Source organism: Chinchilla lanigera, unplaced genomic scaffold (assembly GCF_000276665.1).
Source record: "Chinchilla lanigera isolate Chin_1 unplaced genomic scaffold, ChiLan1.0 scaffold00001, whole genome shotgun sequence".
Classification (NCBI taxonomy): domain Eukaryota; kingdom Metazoa; phylum Chordata; class Mammalia; order Rodentia; family Chinchillidae; genus Chinchilla; species Chinchilla lanigera.
This window is the reverse complement of record NW_004955402.1, coordinates 38,115,182-38,140,401: the sequence shown is the minus strand read 5'-3', so window position 1 is coordinate 38,140,401 and position 25,220 is coordinate 38,115,182. Positions and strand designations below refer to the sequence as shown.

The following is a 25,220-nucleotide window of genomic DNA, read 5'->3' as shown; positions in this document are numbered from 1 at the left end:
TCAATCACATTTTATCATCAGCTTTTCTGCTAGTGAACAGAGTAGGAACTAGATTAAATGTGCCTTCTATCACCTATGCCTCTTGAAGTTACTGATTCACTATAACTAGCCCATGTAAAACTTTGTGATTCCGGTAAGGAATCTAGAAATATTTCAGATGCTTTTTTATGACATTCAATTAATGTGAAATCCTTAGAACATCATTAAGTGATGCAGAAGATCATGAAGGGATAATGTCAATAATTTATATAAACTGGCCCAAAGCCACTGGATGTCATTATCTATTTTATCTTCAAGACTTTGTCCTCTAAGATAATATTTATCAGGTCAAATTTAATTATAATTGTATTCTTACTTGGACTCTAAAATGAATAAAAAAAATACTCAATATAGTAACATGCATTTTTCCCAATTACTGTCGTGCTCTTCATCTGAGATCTGAGTCCTTTGAAAAAGAAAGTCCTTTTGACTTATGTACTATTCATGATTAATTCTGGCTGAGATTTATTTATTTATTTATTTATTTTACATTTCTTTTGGCCCAAAAGTTCATTTTATTTTGAAGAGGATGTTGAAACAGGACCAAACTTTTAAGCTTGGTCCAAAATTGGAATTGCCATATTTGGCAGCTAAAAATGCACAAGGCCTAGGCAAATTTAAACTGATTCTCATTTCTTGTACATATATACATGGAGATGCATATGTACATAGAGACTATAATCTTTTGTAAAGTTTTTTTTAAACCTCTGATTCATAGGCAATTAGAAATAATTTAATGTTTTAAGAAAGTATATACTTCTGTGTCTGTAGTTTACTTGTGCTCCACCTTGCATACTCATGAGCACTGGTTAGAAGTGGTTGAAAGCTACTCCAGGATAATTACTTTTTCTCTGTTATCTACATTTATTTCTTTTGTAATTTCCTGGGGCTCTGTCTTTTCAAATAGTATGATACTGTGGTCATGTTCATAATGAGGGATGAATTCTTATTCAAAACTCCCTTTTGAAATAGCCTCTCAAAAGTGGCACCGCTGGATGATTCCACAGAAGACAATGTTATTCTCTGCATGACTGTGAACCTAGAACCTTTCCATCTAAGGTATATATGCCAGTTATATATCCCTATGCTATTTCAGTAGCTTCTTTCTTTTATCCTCCTGCCTATTGCTGGGATTTTTCTCAGCATCTGTCATCTCTCTAGAGTGTATTTCTCTTCCCTGTCTACCTATTTAATTCTGCCCCTTTATTGTTCCTGCCATGGTCTGTCTTTCAAATTATGCCTATAGCTCAATATAAGAGGCTTGGGTTCAGTGAAACCTTAGTAGTATTTCTTGACTGACTGCTTGAAAGACTGAAGTGTGTTTGGTATCAATTTGAAATTTAAAGTGGCAATCAAAGCAGGGTTAATACAATCTGCACAGTTTTGGGGAGGAACTATCATTACCTGAACCCACTACATGGAGTGTGCTATTGGTCTGTTTTCACTCTCAAATCTTCACTCCTCTCATCTTCCTGCTCTGAGCTTTCACAGTGCCTGTGGTTTATATCAGAAGACTAGAAGAGCTAGGTATTATGCTTAGCAAGTGCTACTTAAATCAGGAAGGAGAGGCTGGGGATATAGCCCAGTGATACAAGAGTCTGCCTGGCAAGCACAAGGTCCTAAGTTTGATTGCCAGTACCAAAAATAATAAAAAGAAGAGAAAAGAAAAGAAAAGAAAAGAAAAGAGAAGAAAAGAAAAGAAAAGAGAAGAAAAGAGAAGAAAAGAGAAGAAAAGAAAAGAAAAAAGCCAAACTATTAAATCAAAGAGGGACTGCATGACAGACTATAGGAAATTCTGAATAGCCCAGAGAGAACAACCTGGATATTACTTTAGAGAGGCTTAATTAGAATATATATTCAGGAAGCTTGCTATAATTTAAATATTTGTGGCTCCCCCACCCCCAATTCATAGGAAATCTAACGTCCATTATGGAGGCCTTAAGCAGTAGGGTCGCTGGGGTGTGATTAGGTGGGGCAGAACCCTCATGAATGGAATTAATGTCCATGTTAAATGCCCTGGGGGAATGTGGTTGCCCTTTCCACCATGGGAGGGCACAGTTAGAAGGCGTCATCTCTGAAGGAGACACTGAGCCTTCACTGGATACCTACCTTTCTGGCATCGTGATCTTGGATTTTACAGCCTAAAGAACTCTGACCAAGAAATTCCTGTTGCTTATAAATTCCCCAACTTAAAGTACTGGATTTCACAAGCAGAGTGAACTAAGAAAAATTTAAATGTAAGGAAATATCCTTGTCTACATTTAGGTGAAAGGTATTAACAGCAGAGAAGGGATTCACTAAAAGCAGAGGAAAACACCTTAAAAGGAAGAGTGAACAAGTAAAATACGTTCCTGAGTGTACCGTTGGCCAGAGGACAGAATTTCAGGTATTCTCATATATATTCACTTTGTATATATATAAATATATGTATATGTTTTTCTTCTTTTTGGGTGAACTATGCATATTATTATATATTACATTAAGAAATAACCACTTAACTCATCCTCTTACTCTAATTTCATACTCTAAAAACAACTTATAGACCACAATTTTGGCTTCTCACTTGTGCTTTTAATAAGGCATCACCAAAATGAAAATTTACTTATTCAGTAATCAAATTTCTCATGAAACTTCCTAATAGGCTTAATAAATAATTGTATTGTTCTGTAGAGTTAGAGTACTGTACAGCAGCAAAGGTAAAGGAGCAAGAGCTCTTTACAAACACTTGGATAAGTCTAAAAAACAAAGTTATAGATAATAGCAAGTCACAGTGAAATACATTAGATATGACAACATTCCTATAAGTTTATAAATATGTTACGTTATACAGTTTAGGCATGTTATACTGTATAGATATGTAATAGACATCAAATGGGAAAGTGTTTACATAAGAGTAAGGAATGATGACAGAAGAGAAGCATATGACAATGCATGCTGCATGTACATAAGAGAGATTCCAGTTAGATGTTGCACATTTAGAGTCTTAGACTTAGTGATATCTACACATTGCTCATTATTACATTTTGCGTGTTTGATATTTTTCAGCAAATCAAACCAGTTAATAGTGATAGATAGATAAACGGACAGATAGACAGAGAGACATGTAAACTGATTGGTTGATTGATTTTATTTTAGTCTTTTGGAAACTTGATTAGTATTACCACATTCTTTCAAAGATTCTGTTTCTGCCAAACGGAGAACAGAGTCATAGAATGAAGTCCCCACATCATACTGTTCCTAGTGAATTTCTAGGTACTACCTTAATCAGGTCATCAAAAAAACCAGCAGCTACATGGGCAAGTATCAACGAGAATGAGCAAAATAAGTGTATAATCTTGATGATGCAAAGTAAAATTAATAATAAAATGCTCAAGGATTTACAAAATACTTGTACTCTATAGGTATACAGTCTCAGTAACATTAATTTGTAATTACACTTAGCTTGCTTTAGTTTAATCAACTGTACTTATTTCTCTCTAATAAAATTAAACAGCTGTAAACATTTAAAATATATTTTCACATTTTAAATATAGGTATTTAGTAGCCCTGTATCATCTGTACAATATTTAGACTTCTCTGATGATTTTTTTCATTTTAAAGAGAAAAAAAAACTAATGTAGCTTTCATCTCTGGTTGGAATCATCTGGTAGAACTGCTACAGTTTACTAATAGATTAATGTTTCTATTATCCCAATAAAACCCTAAGTGCCAGGTTCTGAGCATTTGTCAACAGAAAATCTGCTTCCGAAACTTTAGAATGAACTATTTAATTAGTGTAACTAATCCAATAGAACCTAATTTATGTACTTACCATTGAGAGTGCTTCTATCAATCAAATTTGTATCAACTGGCCAGTAAGCTCCATCTCCATGACGACCTGTTTATTCAGGAAGGCATATCAGAACATTAGTGGATATACCCCGGGAAGGCGCAAATGAAACAAAATGAACAGACAAAATGAACAAATATTTTGAAATACATAGTAACTGAGCAAGATTATTTTGGCCACCTCAAGAAAGTCTGATAGTATTGACAGCATCAATCCTGTGAGAAAATGATATTTTGCATATATGAGAAAAGTCTGTCGCATAAATAGACTCAGTGTTTACTATTATCAATGTAATATGACTTCGTGACACCTTCCCATTGTTTTCCTCTCAGGAAACAACATGTTTCATGTAGCACAGCTCTGAGGGTTTTTTAAAATTTTAATGTGCCAAACAAGGTGGTTGGGAATGAGGTACTAGATGGAGATACTGCTGGAAATACTGTGTCCTAGCAGGAATTTAACAGTTGTGAAAGCAGTATTTAAGAGAACTGAGTCAGAATTAGCCAGAAATAATTATACTATCATCCAAACCTTAGTTAATGGTGTCTTACTGCAAGTAATTCTTTTTATTGATGTGTGTGTAAAACTGTAATTATTTGATTAGAATTGGAATTTTAGAATATCTAGGTGGATTGCCTATAGAAAAATATTAGAGAGTAAACATTATATACAAACACATACAAAATACAGCTAATTCCACTGTATTTCCTTCAAAAGGCTTTTCTGAAAGCAGTTCTAATCAGTGGATGATGTAGAGAAATTGATGGGAGCAGTCCGCCATGATAACACATTGTTCTCTCTTACCTGTGGATTTCACTTTACTTCATCTTTATGACTTTCAAGTCCTAGCCTTGTAATTTTTTTCCTTTCCATACTAAATTTTTCTTCTGTTAAAGCTTTCCTAAGACCTCATTATTTTATTTGCAAAAGAGCCATGAAGAAACAAGTTGGAATTCTGTTCACTGACCATACACTCAAATTTTTTAATATTTTTGTTGGCGAGTCACAACTAAAGTTAGAATCAACATCAAGATTCTACTAAGAGATGAAAAATTCCAGTCACATTCAATTATGTCTTTAGTGTCAAACGACACATTTAAAGCCTGATCAGCCAAGGACTGTGAGTGTATTAGAAAGTGAAAGTTGAGAGGAGGTAGATGTAAGGACACCTGAAATGAACAGAAATTAAAAAAAATTTCTGTCTCTGACTAAACTGTTGACAAGCCCCTTTCCAAGGAGTACTTTGCTTATGTAAGTCTGACACATTTGAAGTTTCAGTGAGCAGAGAATCAGCTGTGCTCATGGGACACTGAGATCAGTGTTGGAAGAAATGAAGTGAGACAGAAGTCTTATATGAATATTAAGATGATTTCTTTTCATAACTGAAAGCAGCTAGATTGCAAAGCAGTCAGCTAAAAAGGATGCTAACAGCCTCATCACTTAGGCCAGTAAAAGCAATAAGTGCTTCCTGTTGGGAGTAATACGGTACTGGCTGGAAATTAGGTAGATAGCCTACGGAGGACTTTCCTTTTCCTCTAGCTTCCTGAAAAATGTCTTTTTAATGAAGCTTCTAACTCTCCCCTCTAGACCGTGCGTGGAAGTGAAAACAAGCCCACAAAGCACATCCATATATAACTTAAATGTAGAGCTTTATAGGTATTGTACCCTTTAGATTTAGCCAGGCTATTGATTGCACTGTTAATTTCAATAGAAAAATAACAGGTCAGAGTGGTAGGTAAGATAAAAGAACTTTGCAAAACTTCTAAGTAAGTGGGTGGCTTAAAACGTGGACATTGCACTGATAGAAGCTAGTGTATTAACAGGAGTTAACATGTACAGGTTATCATTAGATTGATACCAAAAAAGAAAATTAATTTTTGACACATCCCATAGAAAGTGCTTAGGGAAATATCATATCATCAGTGAACAAGACTGGATTTACGGTCATTTAGATTTCTTTCCCATCAGTTCAGTGGGAAAACACAAAATCCAATTTTGAGGTACTGATGAGCCTGGGATCTCTTGATCTAAAGAAAAAGAAATCAACTTCTAATTTTGTGCATTGTTTCCATTCTCTGAAACATGTTTTTAAATTTCAGGAAGGCTTCATTAACAGAAGAAAGAATAAGTTAACTACAACAACAGATTCTCTTACTGTTGTAAAATAAGCAGTACAAAGTTATAAAGTGAGAAAATATTGCAGACTGAAGAGCAAAGGATACGGGATGACGCTGCCAAGCAGGCCAAGCATTTTAGAGGGTTGCTGCTGTGGAACAGCATTTGATGCAATCATTTTGCATGGTTAATTTCATAAACTCTGCTTTAGAGGAGCAGAGGAGTAATTAGTATTTGGAAGACGGTTGGACTGAAAGTTGCTTAATGCAAAGATATAAACTACTGCCCTATCCCAGAGGTCCTAATTTTATTAAAGTACATCAAACTGGTAATAATTCATTCAACATTTATTAAATGCCTACTATATGAAAACCATCCCTTAGATCCTCAGGGAAAGGGGGTATAAATGATGTATTAGCTATGGATCTTGCTAAAACAGACAAAGCGAGTTCACTGGATCCAGAGCTTGAACATGTCTATTCATATTTAATATTAGCATAATGCATATAATATTTAATTTTCTCTGGCTTTAAAGATTTAAGAATAACTTAATCTATTACTATAAAATGACAGATTGGGTTAAAACATTTTTCTTTTATGTACAATTACCAAAAGAACTTGCAATTAAAAATAATGTATTATTTTCCGTGGTATTATACTATAGTTTCCATAATTACATTTATTTTAAAATCCCAGTCTACTTTTTTGATAAAATATACCAAAAGTTTGATTTCTTTTTGAGGTTGAAATTTTAAACAATTAAATTCATTCTTTGAATATTTAAATGTAACTGTTTTGGGAAATAGTATAATTTCAGTGTCTACTTTTTCCTCAAATTAAGCTAGCATGGCTCAAAGAATTTAAAATGGTAGTTCTTTTCTTTTTTAAATAAATAATATCATGATTTTATATGAACATAGTGATCAAAATGTACTATATAAATGTCATTCTGTTGATTATAAAGAATAATGCTATGTTATATTAGTATCTGTCCATGTTTCTAAACACAAATTGAGTATTAGAGAAATAACAAAGATGCTGAAAAGTAATGAATTTATGTATCACTTAACTATGTATGATTTCATCCAGTTAATTTTACAAAAACAAAATAACAAACAATTTGCCAGGAAGTCAGAAAGTTTCAATAATTAAAGCAAATGTTTTTTGCTTTTACTTTGCTTTGAAATTGGGAACTATTAGTACCAGAAAGCAAAATTAAACAAAAGAAATGGAGTCATGATCAATTGTAAAGAAGTAGCTTGTGGATAGTTTTGACTTGTTCAAAATAATACATATATATATATAAATTTATTTTATCTAAATGTCTCTTAGGTGGACTTTAACCAGCAATGTCATACTCTTACTCTTTGGTTTTTGAAATCATGAACTACAAAGTTAATTAAGAAATTAGCTTTCATATTTTATTTAAAAGCTACATTTTAGAATGTGTTTTCATCTTTTTGGCAGGAGCAATATTCTTGGACAAAAGTTAAAATCTCCACGACTTCCCTGCCTTGCTCTCTGAATTGAGGAAAAATGATAAACAGAAATATTGCACCCACCTTCAGCAAGTGTCCCCTTGTTCTGTTCTCTGGTACTAACCAAAGTGACATGTGCACTAAGTTCTTGGTGACTGAGGAGTGACTAATATAAGCTCGGATATTTTGTGAGGCATTAATGCTTTATACACATTTTAAGTTATGATTCTTCAGTTTAATCTTTATGTTCTGTTTCTTATATATCACTTTAAAAACTATTCCTATATTTTTATTGTAGTGTGTGTGTACAAAGAAACACTACCATGTTTATTTTAAATTACTACTTTCAGCACAGCTGGTAAGTATTTCCCATGATACAAGTTTTTTAGTTCCTACCACAGATTAATTCAGCTGGGGTTTCAGTGATAAAGTCGAGTTTTTCTCTGTGAATGTTTATACATTCAAGGAGGAGATAGTGGAAAGTTAATCTGTAGAGGATATGAAGGAAACTGGATATGGTAATTATAATTTTAATCTGTCTTTTCTGATAAAAGTGGCTCCTCCAGAACGCCATTCACATTCTCAGTCCCTAGAGAAATACGTATGGCTTACAACTTATGTCAAACAGAGTGGTCGTCTAACTAGTGTTCGATATTCATCCTTCCAAGGATGCAGAGCACAGATCTATCTTCTTGACCTTACTATTGGTTCTCTGAGCATAATTCTGGTGATAATAATGGAAATTGCATTGAATTTTTATCTTGTATACCAGTGGATAAAGAATATCTATTATCATCACTTGAGTACAGCTTTTTTGTCCAAATACAGATCATATTGAGATTTACTTCAAGTAGATGTTTTATCAGAGGCTGGAAAATATGTCTAAGAGCTCACTTTATCATGCAGTTGATACTACTGCTGACTGTGAACAAAGGTATCAGGGCATCAAAATACAGACCAGTAATACTTAGGATATTTTAAAAAATATTAGTAGAAAAAGAACTCATTAGCTCTCTTCACTCTTTCATAAGGTCCAATATATTTATTTCAAATAATCATACAAGAAAGTTTATCAAGAGATTGATATTCTTAATGTAAAAGCAGTTAGTATGTCTACCACATATGGTCTTATTGTTCAACAAATCCTTGTTGCTTTTTCTTCTTCAAAACCTCTGGCTATATTTGCAGAACATAGAGAAAGTCTAAGAGCAGCAATCTGCATAACAGGGATGTACTTGGCAAGCTGCCTGGGCCCCCAGTCCTGGCCACCAACAGCTCTGTGGTGTGTTAAGAACCAGACTGCACAGTAGGAGATGAGTTGGGGGGGGTGTGAGAGAACAATTCTTCATCTGTAGTTAAAACCCCTTCCTATTGCTGGAATTACCACTTAAACAGTCACTATTTTCCCATCTTCCTGGCTTCCTAACTTTCCTGTTCTGGAATTTCTCTAGAGAAATGTTATCCTCTGAAATTATCCGTATTGGTTCAAATTTTACATTACATATTTAAAACTGGTCTTAGGTGTTATGAAGCTTTTTCTATTATAGTCCACACGGTTTCCCATATGAAATCCTACAACATTCATATGTAGACGGTACAACCTGATTTGGAGTTTTTGATTTTTCACACTGGGCTAGGAATGTTAATATCCTCCTCCTAATTATATTGCATGCTACTTGAAAATGGACGCATAGAATTAGTCTTTTTTCTAATGCTGTTTCACACCTCACCTTGTGCGAGATATCCTGTGAAAAGTGAGCACTGTTCTTTTCACACTGTATGTGCATAATTTTTTTTTTCCTTCCGGTACCAGGAATCGAACTCACGACCTTGCGCTTGCCAGGCAAATGCTGTGCTGCTGAGCTAAATCCCCAGTCTCTGTATGTGCATAATTTTAAAAGTTTACTTGTGCCCATCAGTTTCTATTTTCTACTTTCTGCACTCCGTACTACAAGTATCTGGTAAAATTCAAGTTTATATCTATCTAAGTTTATTTTCTATCAAAGAACATCAAAAAAGGGGGAGGCCAAGGAAAGGTCACAGGAGTTTCAAATCATCTGCAAAGGTGACTGCCATTTCTTGAATCATAGGGAACTTGTTCTTTTGTTGCTCTTTTACTTTAGGACATGATTGAATATGGTTTTCTCGGATGGAAATAATATGCTTTTACATCTTTCTCATCTTCCCTAAGATCAGTGACAGCCATGAATACCATTATGTTTGGATTCTTCAACCTGTGCTTTTTATTAGGTAGCAAAGCCTATCTTCCTATATGACCCCCTAAACATGCACATCACTATTACCTCAACAAACACTTAGTGGATAACTATAATGTGACACTCAAACTTAGAGACTGGGTGGCAAGGTGAAAATGAATTTAAGCTGTTCTGTCCTTGGAGGGTTTTAAATCTGGCTTTTGAGCCAAGAACAAAGACGGCATGTTAGCAGAAGTGGGCAGTATAGTGAGGGATAATTTGCGTGTTGTGGACAGACAGAAGAATACAAAAAAATAGAACAATAGAAAATTCTTCTTGGAAAACAAAATTGAGAAGGGAGATTTAAAAGATAAAGATTTTACTCAGTTGAGAAAGAAAATATTGGTAAGGCTGAGGGATTAATACCAGTTGCAGCAGAGAGTCATGAAAGATAGACTTTATTTCCAAAGTGATTGGCAGATTTTTGTGATGAACTTTGGTATCCTGGGGACAGACAGCTGGCATCTTGATGGCAAAAATAATGTCTTAATTTTCAAGCATCATTTGGAAAGAAATCTGGACTGACAAATGTGGGCAGAAAATAAGGCCAGGAAGACCTTGTTGTTTGATAATGTCTATAGCAAAAAAAAGGCATGTAACAATCCAGTGAGTCTCATGGAAAAGAACCTGCTTATGAAACACTACTTGAGGGCCTGTAAACAAAAATGTCTAACTGGCAGGTCTGAGAAGGTTAAAATTCTACTATGAATCACACCAATTCCTAAGAGTACTGACAATGTTTCAATCTTTCATAGTTACCTATTAAAACATGCAAACTCCTGAGAGGTTGCCTTAAGCAGCCACTTGACTGCTTGCTGGGAAGATAAGTACTTAACACTCTTAAGTAAAGCACATCACTCATTTTGCCGCCTCCACTTTTCTACTACACTCATAATTTCCAGAACTGCAAAATTTTAGGCCTGAGAAAAGCACAAGTAAGAATAAGTTTTTCAAGTGTGTACAGCATGCAGCTGAATAATAGACTGAATTGAAAGTATACACAATAATAGAGTAGAAAGAGGCTTTAATTTTCAATTAAACAGCTCCCATCAGAAGGTGCTAAAGGTCTCAATTTTTCAAACAGAAGCCTGACTGCTGTAATCCAAACCCTACAAAGTCTGGATTACATTAACTAAATTCCAGGCTTGACTAGACTGCCTTGAAAACCCTGTTTCCCTGAAACTGGAAATAATTAGCATTCTGTTTATTCATGAGATTAAAACTGCTGAAGTGTAAAATGGCAGGTGTAGTGTTGACTACCCGGCCTGAATACCCTATTGAGGAAGGACAAAGGCCTTTAAATGAGGTGAACTTTCCTTTAAATGAGGTGAGCTTATGGTGATACTATTAAATTTAACTTCCTTGATAGCAAAGTAAGATCCAGTGAATGCACTACATTTCTAGAAATTGTAAAGTGGTGAAGAGCAAAAATCCTCAAATTAAGTAGCCTGAGTCTGTATCTGGGACTAACCACTTACATACTGTGAGCCTTTGGGCAAATTTTTGCCTTTTTATCTCATTTTCTCCATCTGTGAGGTTGTTAAGGGAATTAAACAGGACAGTACATGCACAGTGCATAGAAGAGCGATTGATGCAGAGTGGGAAAGCCATTAGTAAGAGTTGCTACATTATGCTAAGTTGCTAAGCCTGAGGTTTTGATGTTCATGCCAATCTTAAAGCTACAGAATCTTGAATCTCTACAGAACGCAAAAGATAATTTGGACAAAATCACCATTTTACAGGTGAAGATGTAAAAGAAGTGAATTCTTAATCCTTGGTCACCCAGCTAGTCACAGTGGTGGAATTGCACTGAAATTTAAAGGACTGGATTCCGTCCTGTACTTAGAGCACACACAGTGGCTCTGATCATGGAGGAAGCCAGAGCTCTCTCCACTTTTACCTAGCTCAGAAGGCGTCTTCCTCCCTCCTGCTGGATCAGTAGTTCACACAGGCCCTCTTCCTCAGCATGTGTAAACTGGCTTTTCAATGTCTGCCTCTTTCCCAGCCAAGTCTTTCAGATCATCCCTCTCGTAGGGCACGGTGAGTGAAAGACACTTGGGAGTGCTGCAAGTGAGCATTTGCTTTATAGTTCTCCTCATAGTGACAGGGGTCATTTTACAAAGTTACCTGCTCTCTTGAAGGTTCTTTACCTTTGCTATGGCATTTAAGCTATTGCCACAAAGGGCAAGCATGAAAATACATAGGGAAATATCATGGGAGACCACTTCACTGCTTTCTCCCGAGAAACAAAGCCCTTGACACAACCTGTGCCTGACCTCTCTCTCACCCTTTCTCCTGAGCTATGTAGAGCTGGCTATATTGAAACATTGTTCCTGGCAGTGAAGGTGCCAGCCTTGCATCCATCAAGACTATCTGTGCATTGCTAATTGGAGGCCTCTGTGTCTGGTGTGGTTACAAAGTTTCTTTGCCCTATTCACTCTGCCTCCAACTCTATCCATCGCCCTGATGGATAGCAATAAAAGTCATGAGCTTTTAGAGACCAGACCTTTTGTTTCACAGAGAACAATGGGTCATCCCAGAGCTCCTCAACTGCAGAATATTCTGTCTTTCTTTTGCATCTGTGTGCCATATTGCCAGGTGGGTTAGACTGATAACCTCAGTAGGACTTTCGGTAAATCATATGTATCATCAGACTTATCCCAATTTTCAAACACAGACCTTAAGGTGGAGAATGATATTTTGGTGTTGCACAGAATATCACAGTGTGAAAAAGAATTGCTTGAGAGTAAACATTTTACTTGGAAATCATTTTTGAGTAGTAGTCATATTTGGTAGTTATGCTAACCTTTATTGCAACACCCAAACAAAAAGATTTTCTAAAAGTTTTTTAAAAGCCTTGAACAGTACAAAAAAAGGTAAAACCACTTAGAAAAACAGCATTGTTTTTTGTAAGTATAGTCACAGTTTATAGTAGAAGGACTGTGCACCACAGCAATTAGAAACATTCTGGGTTCCAGTCCCACCAAATCTATTTGTGTGACTTTGAGCAATAAAATTACTTTCTACTTCTTTGTCTGAGAAAGTAGAAATATAATTAGTTAGGGAGTGAAAGAACAAGTTTCCATTTTATTATGGATGCTATGGACCAATATATGTCTTCTACAAAACTCACATATTGATGCCTTAGTCCTCTATATGACTGTATTGGGATGTAGGGCATTTATGGAAACAGGGTAAATAAACTAATAAACATAAGGCCTTGATCCAATAGCATTAGTAGAGTATTCTTTCAAGAGGAGAGAGCTGTTGTCTCCCTTCCTCATGTGAAGACACAGTGAGCAGGTAGACATCTGCAGATAGGAAGAGGACCCTCACTAAAATCCCATGATGCTCAGCCTTGATCTGGTGCTTCCAGCCAACTCTAAGAAAAATAAATTTCTATTGTTAAATCCACCTAGCATTTGATATTTCCCATTGACAGCCTGAGCTAAGTGGAATTAGCACCACCCTTTTGTTTTCTGAGATAAAGATCGCATACTCCTGGCTGCGGCTTCCCACTAACAAGTTAACTTCAGGTGGAGAGCCACTTGCTTTGTTCTTTAGAATAGTTAGAGATGGGAACAGAAAGTCAATGTAAGAAAAATATCAATACATAAAAGTTCAGATACAGAAAGCTTATTTGTTTTTTTGTTTTGTTTTGTTTTGTTTTGTTTTTTCTCCGGTACCAGGAACCGAACTCACAACCTTGCGCGTGCCAGTCAGGCGCTTTTGCCGCTGAGCTAAATCCCCAGCCCCTCAGAAAGTTTAAAGATGTCACCTGCATATGTGTGGCTGTGAATGTACAGAGGTAACAAATATGTGATGATCACACTTGATGATGTAAATCATTGTTTCTGGAACAGGTTTCCTTGGCCTGCATGATCCCCTTGCTACTTACTGGCTGTGTTTCTAAGGGAAAGTCATTCAAACTCTCTGAGCTTCAGCTTCTTTATTGCTCAAATGGAGGTAATAGCTGTATCTTTTGCAGTACTGTTAGGATTAAATGAGCCAATCATAAGCTCTTAGAATGGTGACACCTGGATGGAGTTTCACAGGGATTCATTTGATTATGACACATAGCCACAAGGACAGACTTGGGCAAAATGGAGTTGTTTCAGTCAAAACATGGAAAGGAAAACAGAATCTAAATCACAGCTATTCCTCATTCTCTGCACTCATTTCACATGGTCTGGGCAGCTGCCTTTCTCATCTGACCCTCCAAAAAGTTAAACTCTGGTTTATTTCTAAAAATCTTCTGGCTCCTTTCAAATTTATTGGCCACGTGTGCCTGCTAGAATCTCCAGAAATAATTGGGACATGGAATGAGAGCGAATGACAATGAGAAATGGAAAATTATAGAGATTAAGAGTTAAAAAATGCCAGATATCAGCGACTTACAATGAAATTAAAGGACGACGACCTCTATGTTAATTGTATCATTGTCCTACTACTATTGCTATTAGTCAGAAGAAAATAATTTGCCCCAATTAAAACTGATTCCAATACTTTTTGTTTCCATATTTATGCTCCTCACATTGGCTGTTAGGTTCTTAAAAAAAGGTAATTTTGACAAGAATTTATAAAGCCACGTTTTCAGAACAATCAAAACTTTTCTCACATTTTCCCAGGTAAGTCAAATTCAACCTCCTGCTTCGTTACTTAAGATTCATCTCTGCCAGGTTAACTCTGACTCACAGTGTCAACTTTCCTCCCAGAGGGAACCAGAAACTCATCTCCTGTCACAAATGTAAGAGTGGGATCATTTTCCCAGAAAAAGGGGACAAAGAGGTCTAAGAGCGGGTGTGATAAAACACTCTCAATTGATTTGCTTTCTGCTGGGCATGCAAGCATCCCACACAGATTTCTGTCATTATTTTCAGAACTCATAGAGGAATCATTTATCTTGGTTACTTTTCAAGTACTTGGCCATCAACTCAGAAGACCAATTGTGTTTGTAATAAGATTTTGGAGTCCAGCAAATTTTATATGCCTCCTTTCTAGGGATTTAGTGACACTGCTATAACTACTAATAATTATTACTGATAATTATATGTCATCAGCCCCCCTTAATTTTATTTAAGTGCTTTGAATGTGATGTAAAATTTAGAATTCATCAACTTGAACAAATGGATGTGAGCTGTGACTGAGGAAGGCACCAAAGATCACAACATATGACAGAATCTAAGTTACTTGTAGATGAAGAAAAGTATAATTGTTTAGATATGTTAATAGACTTAGTCGCTGACAATAATTCTTTGGAATTCCTTTTATTCCTGAAAATACTTCTGACTTCACAGCAAATGTGAAAATTTGAGTAAGAAACATGGAAGGTGAGGTCAGAGAGAAGAAGCAATAATTTATCCATTTGTCTTTTATAAAATATTCAATTACTAAATCTATATTTGATATTTTAAAATGTTAAACAAGCAGCTAAGTGTGTAGCTCAAGAGGTAGAATGCATGCATGAAGACCTGGGTGGAATGTCTAGCACCAAAATAATAATAATAATAAAGGGTTAATTGATAAAATAAAAATAATTAGAAGGTATTCACAAAGAATTAAAAATCCACATATTGATACTTTTTGGCATGTCATCACCTTAGTGGCTAATGTAAAATTTCAACCAGTTCAGTTGCCCTTTAAATTTTTCATTGCATTTTCTCTATATAATTTTTCCAAATGTATTTTCAAGAGTCAGGAGTTGTAGATGTTCCAAATTCATATCTGTGAGCATTACCTGAGATGGTCTTAATTTTTTTATAACTGAAATAATAAAATTGATTCTGATTAATTATTCACTCATTAAGTAGAAGAAATTAATTAATTATTCTAGGTTTGGATTTGGATTTACCAGCACTAATATTTAATTTACCTAGGTAAATATACACTAAGTGATAATTAAGATAATCACTCATCAACTTTTTTAAAACACATATTACTACTTAGTAGATGCTGATATTGTGAGAATCTTTCCTGTGGTAGAGCAGGCAGAAAGACATGGGTAAATGCAAGTCTTAATGGCTAGACATTTTCAAGAGTGTATCATTTCTGTTATTCCACATGTGAATCACTGGCCTTCCTTTAGTATGCTGAGGTGCAGCACAAGGATCTAGACAAAAAGCTGAACACAGGATTGTTCAAGAACATACTACTCATGAAAGCCGCCTTCTGTTTTAGTAAGAACCAACACCTAGATGTTGAACGCTTGTCAAAGTTAAAAAATATTCATATCAAAAGAAATGTTTTTTCTCTCATTTCACAGTATTGTGTCTTATAAAGCATAAAGATTGTGAGTTAGTTCTGCTGACAGAATGCTGATGTCCAAAGCAGGAGACAAACTAATGAAACTTTTTGAAACAACAAATACAGGAAAACTGGCAGCTAGTATTTCCAAACTCTCCCTTAGAATAACACAACATCCTAAAAAGATGAAACTCATAAACTCTTCAGGTTCTCCCTCAGCACTTTATTAATGGTCTCTAAAGATGATGGAATGCTAATTTATCAGTCTACAAATCAGGCTAATAGCAGATTGTTAACTACCTCTGAATGGAAGGATAACACTTATTTATCTCCAACTTCCTTCATGTAAAACCATGCTTGCTTCTCTGCGCAAATCAGCTTTCATCAAAGGCAGAAGGAAGAGAAAATACTCCAAACCAGACCAGCATCTGAGTCATGGAATAAAAGGATTCCGACTTCAAAATGAACAATTATCATGCCCTAAAAAGTTGACCCAACTTTGTTTTTATTTGCTCGAAGAGGCTCATTGCAGAGGAAAAGCACACATGATTTATGTAGTGCCACAGAACTTTAATCCATAGCTCATGAAAGGGTGCAAGAGCAGCTTGAAAATTATGCTGAGCTTAATTATACTTAATGTGAATTATTCAAAAGTGCAGACAGAGACTAAAAATTTATTTCATACAAAGAAGCTTGACATTTTAATTGGTCCTTCAGAATAGAGACAAAACAATTTCCTCTCAAGAAAATTTACATCTTCCCTATCAGAGCTGAAGCCTCAGCCAAGTAGAACTTCATTAACAAGATTAATCATCACGCCAGTGTCTGCCTCATCAGGTGTATGGCCCAGGTAAAAAGGGGAATACAAAGTAATGACTGGTATTTCCAACAGATAGGACTGATACAAGAAGGAAAAAAAAATGACGGACTGAGTTGCCATACCTTGGTCATTAGCCATTTTGTCAGGATGTTCCACTGTGGGAGAAAAAAAAAAAAGATTAGATTTTGACAGTTCCTAGCAAAGAAAAAAAAATCCAGCAAATCAAATCAATAGTTTTGTTAACACGTTTTCACATTAAGGTAAATGCCCTACTGAAACAAGATTTATAAATATCCAAAGTTATAGGGGATCATTTATATTAAAAACTCAGAGGAAAAAAACATTAGAAAATAATGTGGTTTTAGAATAAATATGTTCTAAAATATATCATTATTTCTCACATCAACACAAATTCAGAATGACTGTCATGTAAGTTTGATTAAAACCAGACAGTAAAAGAGAATTCATGCAGTAACATAACAGTTGTCACCCATATATTTTTTAAGTTTGGGGAACTCTTTCCTGTACGTGATTGTTAGGAACAAAAGAACTTAGCCAAATCACAAATGGATAGAGCTGAATTATGGAATACTATAAATATGGAATAAAATAAATGGTTTGATAAATCTTTAGATCTTGTGAAAATAACTATTAAGTTTTTCATACCTCTAGGTAAGTAAGTTATGAGTAATGTTCCTTAAAAATCACTTTTTAAAATTAAAAAATGTCTCGAAGACTTAAAAAAAACAAGTGGCTTGTTTCTGTCAATGAAATAAAATTGAAAAGCAAGCAGATGAAACTGAAAAGAAAGCTTATCTTTGGTATTATTATATTTCTAAAAACTGTAATCTGGCATTTTGGCCAGTGCAGGTATTTGTAAACCTCCATCAGTTAGAATTATTTCATCTATACTTGTCTTGAATTTTGAGCATCCTTGGCTTCTTTAAGTCATTTAATTGCACACAAATTTGCCAAGTAGGCTACTACACTTGTAAGTTTGCTTCCTGTATATGTCTCAGCTAAATTCAATACAGAAAAATGTTATAGGCAGCAACGTGCATACGGTCCATTCTCTTGTTATGTCCAGTAACTCATGCACCATCCATTATGTTTCATTACAAATCCATTTCAAACATCATGCCTTGAAAAATCATTTAAATGCCCTACTGGTGATGGTCCCTCCTTTCTAATTGAAGAAGCACAAGTCATTGCTCAGTTAAAATGTACAGAATCTAAATACATTATTTAGTCTATCCAACTCTATGAGACTGGGCATAAGTACACATGACCATCAGTGTCATAAACATAGCTTCCTAATGCCCCCAAAGGTTCACCACTATCATCACCTTCATCGTTGTCATCTTTGTCATCGTCATTGTTATTATTGTTGGAAGAATATCATATAAAATCTACTTTTTTAGTAAGTTTCAAATGTACAATACAGAGTTGTTTTATACAAGACTATACTGCATAGTATATATGTGGGATTATTTCTCTTGATGCTTCCTGGTGGCCTAGTGTTTAGGATTATGTGCTCTATGCGAACTGTAAATGAATTTTATGAATGTCTTTGTGTCTTCTCAGAATTCAACCAGTTTTTAAATTCACTATTCTTTCTAATCTTTTATAATTTAATCATTATAATATAATTTTATTGTGATATTTTGATTTCACTTCCCATTGAAGAGTAAGGACTTCTCAAATTAGACTTTTTTTTTTAGGATTAAAAGTTTGCTGATGACAAGAGTTTTTAATAGGCAGTTGTGTTGCAGGGGCTTTTAATAGGGAATTGCATTACATGTGGTCTGTGGAAAACAGGTTTATGACCTGAGATCTGAAAGTAACCTTTGAGGAAGGACACTGTATTGTCAGAAGCACCATACAAGGTCTCCACAAGGAAGAAAAATATTTCAGGATCTTAAATAGCTGCACAAATAGGAGGTACATAGGTTTGGCAGCCAGAACAGGACAAACCCTTGAAATCATGTTAATCAGCATCTCATATTTAGTGGAGAACTGTTTAGAATGATAACAGGAGAGCTGGAGAGAAGTCAACTACCCACAGCTTCTCTGCATTCTTCATTTCCTCCTTTGTTGTTAATAACACTGCATGCATTGCCAGCAGTCTAGGATATTTTTCAGCAAGGGATAAAAAGTGTTGTATATTTGTTTTTTACGTTAGCTGAGCTAGATTAGATGTAACCAAAAATTATTTAATATCTCAAAACAAATCATCTATTGATGAGTACTTCCCAATAAAGACCAAATGGATTCTAATAGCTGCATTTTATTAAAAACAAGCCATGTTTTGTCATTTGTGCCTTGAACTTTCAATTGTTCATGTGAGTGTCAAGAAAATCATTTATTTTATCACAAATTAAACTGAATATAAAATCTTTATTTCCACTATCGTACAGAAATTTCAGTGTGGTTTATTTCTAGCTTAAGGAGAGAAACATTTCAATATAACTACAAAGGATGTACAAAGAGTAGACCATACTCTACTGAGCATTGGCTGCTGAATTCTGCTCCTCTGTGTATAGAAAGTGACCCCCTTTGAACATTTGACCACCATGGATCCAAATTCTTTATTGGAGGGAACGGACATAGAGACAGATATATAGACATCTTTCTATGTTTGACAGTGGTGGATATCCTACGGGAAGCCTGGCAAGAATGTGGGGAAGGAAAGTATGTAGATATTTAGAGTCCTACATGATCGGAGAATCAGGATTAAGATTTCCTTAATTAACATTCTACAGAAAGAATTGGATGCATCACATATAAGCATAAACATAAGCACACAGTAGTGTAATCCCTCTCTAATTGTAAATGTCTTTTTAATTATCCAGTGATTACTGATTGAGTTTTCTAAACCTCTCTGGCTTGTTGCTTATACAAAATAAATAAATAAATAAATAAAACAAAACTGTAATCTCAAGTAGAAAGTGTTGCTTTTTATTTTTAGAGACTAAATGTAAAAGGATGAGGTTTGTGGACACCCGCCTAGGGCATGATTTGCGATGAAACACTTGCCCATTACCCAGTAGACCACTGGGAGCTTCTTCAGCTTCAGTGAAACATCTAAGATTTTCACACTGTCAAACAAAGTTGCATTCTGATGAACAGAGACCTGATATTTTGAAGCAGCTTTGGGAACTTAAAAGCTTAAATCAGAAAGCAAAAGTATGATTTTATGGCCTTGGTATAAATCTGGTTCATGGTGGCTTTAAATCTCCTCTAATGAGTAACTTAACATCTGTCATTAAAAGCAACATTCAAGATGCCTGCATGCACAATGGCAATTATTGATGAAGATGGACAACAGAAATATTTTTGAGTAATGTAAAATGCACCCAAGACATGAGAAACTTATTTAATCCTCTTGACAATGTTTATGTAAAGATATGAGCTATTAGTGTGAGAAATATCTAGGATATGCAATAATAAATATCAAATTAGGTTATTAGAAATAAATGTTTAGGCTACTATGTCATAGAACAAGCCAGAAATTGTCTTGAACTTCTTGTTAGGTTTGAAAACCATTTGTAGATGAGGTTAGGTACTGATGGTTAACAGTGCCAAATGAAATCTAGAGATCACAAAATTATCTACAGGATTGTTCCCTATGTGGACCATTACTTTGCTCTTTAATACAATTGGACACCTGAAATCAGTGGCTGTGGACCTGTGGCACATGAGCTGGGGTTGTCTCTTTGCTACCCCTAAAAGCTCTAAAAGTGTCCTTATCACTGTATTCAGTCATTTTAAACCCTCTTTGAGATCTTTCAGTAGGCAGACATTATGAGCATAATATTAAGTTGCTACTTTTCCAAAGTAAAGGTACAGTATTTACCAGTTTGGGGGTTTTCTTTTCTCTCTATTGGTGATTTCTTTGCATGTGCAAAAGATTTTTAGTAAGATGAGGTACCAGTTGTCGATTCTTTGAAGTATTTTCTGTGAAGTTTGGTTTTTGTTCATGAACTCTCTGCCTAATGCTGTGTCTTCAAGATTCCTACCTACTTTCTCTTCCCGTAGATTTAGTGCTTCTGCTTTAATATTTACATTTTTGATCCATTTTGACCTTAGTTTAGTGCATGGTGAAAGATATGGGTCTAGTTTTGGTCTTTGGCATGTGGAAAGCCAGTTTTTCCAGCACCATTTATTAAAGAGGCTGTCTTTCTTCCGTTGAACATGTTTGGCCCCTTTGTCAAAGATAAAGTGGGTGAGTGCTGTTGCACTTTCTAATCTGTTCCACTCATCTTCAGGTCTGTTCTTTTGTCAATACCATGCTGATTTTATCACAGTAGCTTTGTAGTATAATTTCAAGTCAGGCAGTGTTATGCCTCCTGCCTTGCATTTGTTGCCCAGGATTCCTTTTGCTTTTCTAGGTCTCTTCTTGTTCCAGATGAATTTTAGCAATGTTTTCTCTAAATCTGTGAGGTATGCTTCTTGATCTGTGAGGTATGCTAATGGTATTTTGATAGAGATTGCACTGAATCTATATAACCGTTCTGGGAGTATGACCATTTTTACAATGTTGGTTGTTCCTATGCATGAGTAAGGAATATCTTTCCATTTTCTGAAATCCTCTTCAATCTCTTTTTTCATAATACTGTAACTTTCAAAGTTTAGATCTTTTACTTCTGCTGGATTGATTCCTAGATATTTCTCTGTTTTTGGATGTTAATGAATAGGGTATGGTTTCCCTAATATCTCTCTCAGTAAGTTTGTTATTTATGTACAAGAATGCTATTGATTTTTGAGTGTTGACTTTGTATCCCACTGTGCTACTGAATTTGGTTATTAAATCTAGAAGTCTTTTGGTGAAGTTTTTGGGGTCTTCTATTCAGAGTATTATGCCATCTGTAGATAAAGGTAATTTCACTTCTTCCTTTCTTATCCTTATTCTTTTTATTTCTCTCTCTTGTCTACTTGCTATGGCTACGTTTCAAGAAATATATTGAAAGGAGTGGCGATAGTGGACATCCTTGTCTTGTTCTTGCTTTTAGAGTGAAAGCTTTCAGTTTTTGTTCATTTAGTATGATGTTGGCTGTTGGTCTGTCATAGATGGCTTTTGTTAGCTTGAGATAAGGACCATGTATTCCAATTTACTGTAGGTTTTTTTTTGGTTTTGGTTTTGGTTTTTCCCAGGAATTGAACTCATGACCTTGCGCTTGCCAGGCAGGCGCTTTGCTGCTGAGCTAAATCCCCAGCCCCTTACTGTAGGTTTTTTTTTTTTTTTTATCATGAATGAGTACTGGACATTATGAAAAGCTTTTTCTGCATCTATTGAGATGATCATATAATTTTTTGTCTTTGGCTCTGTTGATATGGTGTATTACTTTCCTTGATTTATCTCTATTGAACCATCCCTGTATCCCTCAGACAAAGGGATATATCCAGAACATGTAAAGAATTAAAAAATAATCAGACCCCCAGTATTCAAAGATTCAATCCAAAATGAGAATTTGAGATTAATGCACATGTCTCAGATGAAGAAATAAAAAGGCAAATAAATATATGAAAAAATATTCAAAATCATTGGTCATCAAAGAAATGCAAATTAAAACAACACTGAGATTCCATCTCAGCCCAGAAAGAATTGCTATCATCAAAAAATCAACCAATAATAAATGCTGGTAGGGCTACGGGGAAAAAGAAACCCTTTTCCACTGTTGGTGAGAGTGTAGACTGGTACAACTGTGGAAATCAGTGGGGACATTCTTCAAAAAACTAGGATTAAAGGTCCCATTTGACCCCACTATTCAACTTCTGGGTATCTTCCCAGTAGAATTAAAAACATCATATCACAGCAATATATGTGTGTCCATATTTATAGCAGCGCAATTTATAATAGCTAAATATTGGAGACAACCCAAATGCCCATTAACCAAGGAGTGGATAAAAAACATGTGGTATTTTTATACAAAGGAGTATTATCAGCTATAAAGAAAGATTAACTTGAGGCTTTTATTAGTAAATGGATGCAACTAGAGACTGTACTAATAAGTGAAATAAAACAAACACATCTGTAAAAATCACATTGTCTTCCTAGAGTAAGAAACTGAAAGTGTAAATATGATATAAAAGGTAAAATAGACATTGTGAAAGGGAAAGAAACTGCTCAAAAGGAAAGAACAACTGGGATGGAGGAAAGGAGAACAGAAGGAATATATATATATATATATATATATATATATAATTGTACTTCTAATTTCTATCAGTTCATTGAAAGGAACAATTAATATTTATATAATTTGATCAATCTTACATGCCTGTATATGGTAATTGGAGCAACTACTGAAGATAACAATATGTAACATAACAACCATTGTTAATCTCCTATCATCTTGTTTTGAAATTCTATATCATTTTTATTATTTTTTAAAATTATCTTTAAAACTGAAAAAAGGATAAAAAAGAAGAAAAAGATACAGTATTTCTAAAATATTATCTAGTTATATTTCATGCTTCCACAAAATGCATAAAGAGGTGCCTTTGTATTGCTCATTTGGGATAAAACTTGATTTAGACATGAAGTCCTCAAAACCTGGACAGAAATCAGCTCATTTTTCCACACCCCTTTTTCAACTTCTACTTATTCAGTAGTGTCATGCAGGCTTAAAATGAATGCCTTTTTGTATATTTTTGGCAAACTTTCAGATTAACTATTACCAAAACCCCGTTTTTGAATAACTCATTCATGAGATTTCAAAAGTCCACTATTACCTTTGTAGAGACTTGAGAACCAGTCTTGAAAGTTGTTCTGACTCTCTTTTTTAGTGTATAAAACAAATGCTTAAAAATGTCAATCACTCATGGATTTTTAATATTACAGTTGTTTCCCATAGTGTATTACCATGTTTTCTTCAGGATATGTAAGACTAACATGGTCACAGATTTAAGAACCAAACTATTCTTCTTTAAAACAATGCACATCATGCCACAAATAAACATCTTTAAATATTACCATGTATTGGAATATGCAAATTATTTTCCATTTTAAATGATACAGACTCTTGAAACTATTCATCCTCCAGAAAATTAATGCTGTGCTCAAAAGAATAAGGGCTTCCATGAAAATTATTTTGATATAAGCACTCTTCTTTGGTCTTAGTCTTTTTCTGTCTGAACATAAAACTGTCTTCAAATTGAGTAGGTATTTATATAATTACAAGCATGTGGAGCTTTCTTCCAGGAATGCTACTGCAAGACTTTTTGTCATTATTTTTACTCTGGGTTCTTAAAATAAATATATTCATATTTTAAGAAACTTTTTCTCTTGCCACATGAAAATTTCCCTCAGTATATAAAGATGATGATAGTTCCTAAAGGAAAATATTTCAAATTGCAATAGTGTGCCATTCACATAATCCAGTGCATTTAAATCTTTATTCTCTCACATAAAATGACTGCAAAGTTTCATTCTATTTTGAAAATAGCCAGTATACATGAAATCAATATAAAATTCCAAAAGGACTGTAAATTAAAAAGCCAAATTAACTATGTCTGCCTTGTGCTGATGGCAGAAAATGTGATAACACAATAGATCTCTCTCTTGACATGTTGGCTTTGAGCATAAAAGGTACATTTTAATTTACTTTCAGTGTCCACTGCAGTCCTATTGCCCACAGAAATGGTGCAGGGCAGTTTCCAACAGAGACTGCAGAACTGTTTTATCCTGGTTTTCCCATGGACAAGGAAGGCCTAGTAGGAAATGGAACCAAACCTTTCAGAGTCCTGAAGAGGATGGGATCGGAGAGAGGCCCAACGCCTTTTGCATTTCGTGCTTGAATTCGAAAGTAATACATGGTATCAAGGTTGAGATCCATAATTTGGTGAGTAAGCCGATCGCCACTGATTGTTTCTATAATCCAGTCATCAATTGGCATGTTCTTATCCAAGGTATAAAACAAGATGTAAGCTGCATAAATGGACAAACGCATCTTTATTTAGAATACTGAATGTTGTAGTTCTGCTTCTAAACACACATATTTCCCAAATATAATTTGCAATGATTATTATCTGCCCACAATCTATAAACTACAGTGTTCTGTTTTTCAAATAATTTTCTTACTCATATTGCAAGCATTAGATAAATAATTGCTTCAATATACAGAATGAGAAAATGAAACAGGCCATTAGAAATAAAAATATATACCACATTTAAAAATGCATGCTTTCTGCTACAAATAAATTCTGATTATTGGTTTGTTGTGATATATATATATATATATATATATATATATATATATAAGCATGATGAAAAATGTAAAACAGTGAGAACAAGTCTGTATAACTCACTGCCTTCCATTAGGAAAATAAGTAATATTTATTTTGGCTTGTGCTTAAGTAATACACAGGAAAGTATAAAATGTAGGGAATGTTTAGAGTGTCATAAAATAAATGATCATATTTTATTATTGTAGTAACTCTGT

General features: G+C 34.7%; 1 protein-coding gene across 3 annotated transcripts in view; it reads right to left on the bottom strand.

Annotated features, from left to right (window-relative positions):
* Positions 1 to 25,220, bottom strand: part of Dcc (DCC netrin 1 receptor) — a 1,095,765-nt gene that overhangs the window by 78,475 nt on the left and 992,070 nt on the right. For all 3 annotated transcript variants that reach the window (XM_005372942.2, XM_005372943.2, XM_005372944.2), the window contains exons 20-22: positions 24,512 to 24,706; positions 16,902 to 16,934; positions 3,851 to 3,916 (exon numbers count right to left, since the gene is read on the bottom strand). In XM_005372942.2, the coding sequence (XP_005372999.1) occupies positions 3,851 to 3,916; positions 16,902 to 16,934; positions 24,512 to 24,706 (294 nt within the window). The remainder of the gene's footprint in view (positions 1 to 3,850; positions 3,917 to 16,901; positions 16,935 to 24,511; positions 24,707 to 25,220) is intronic.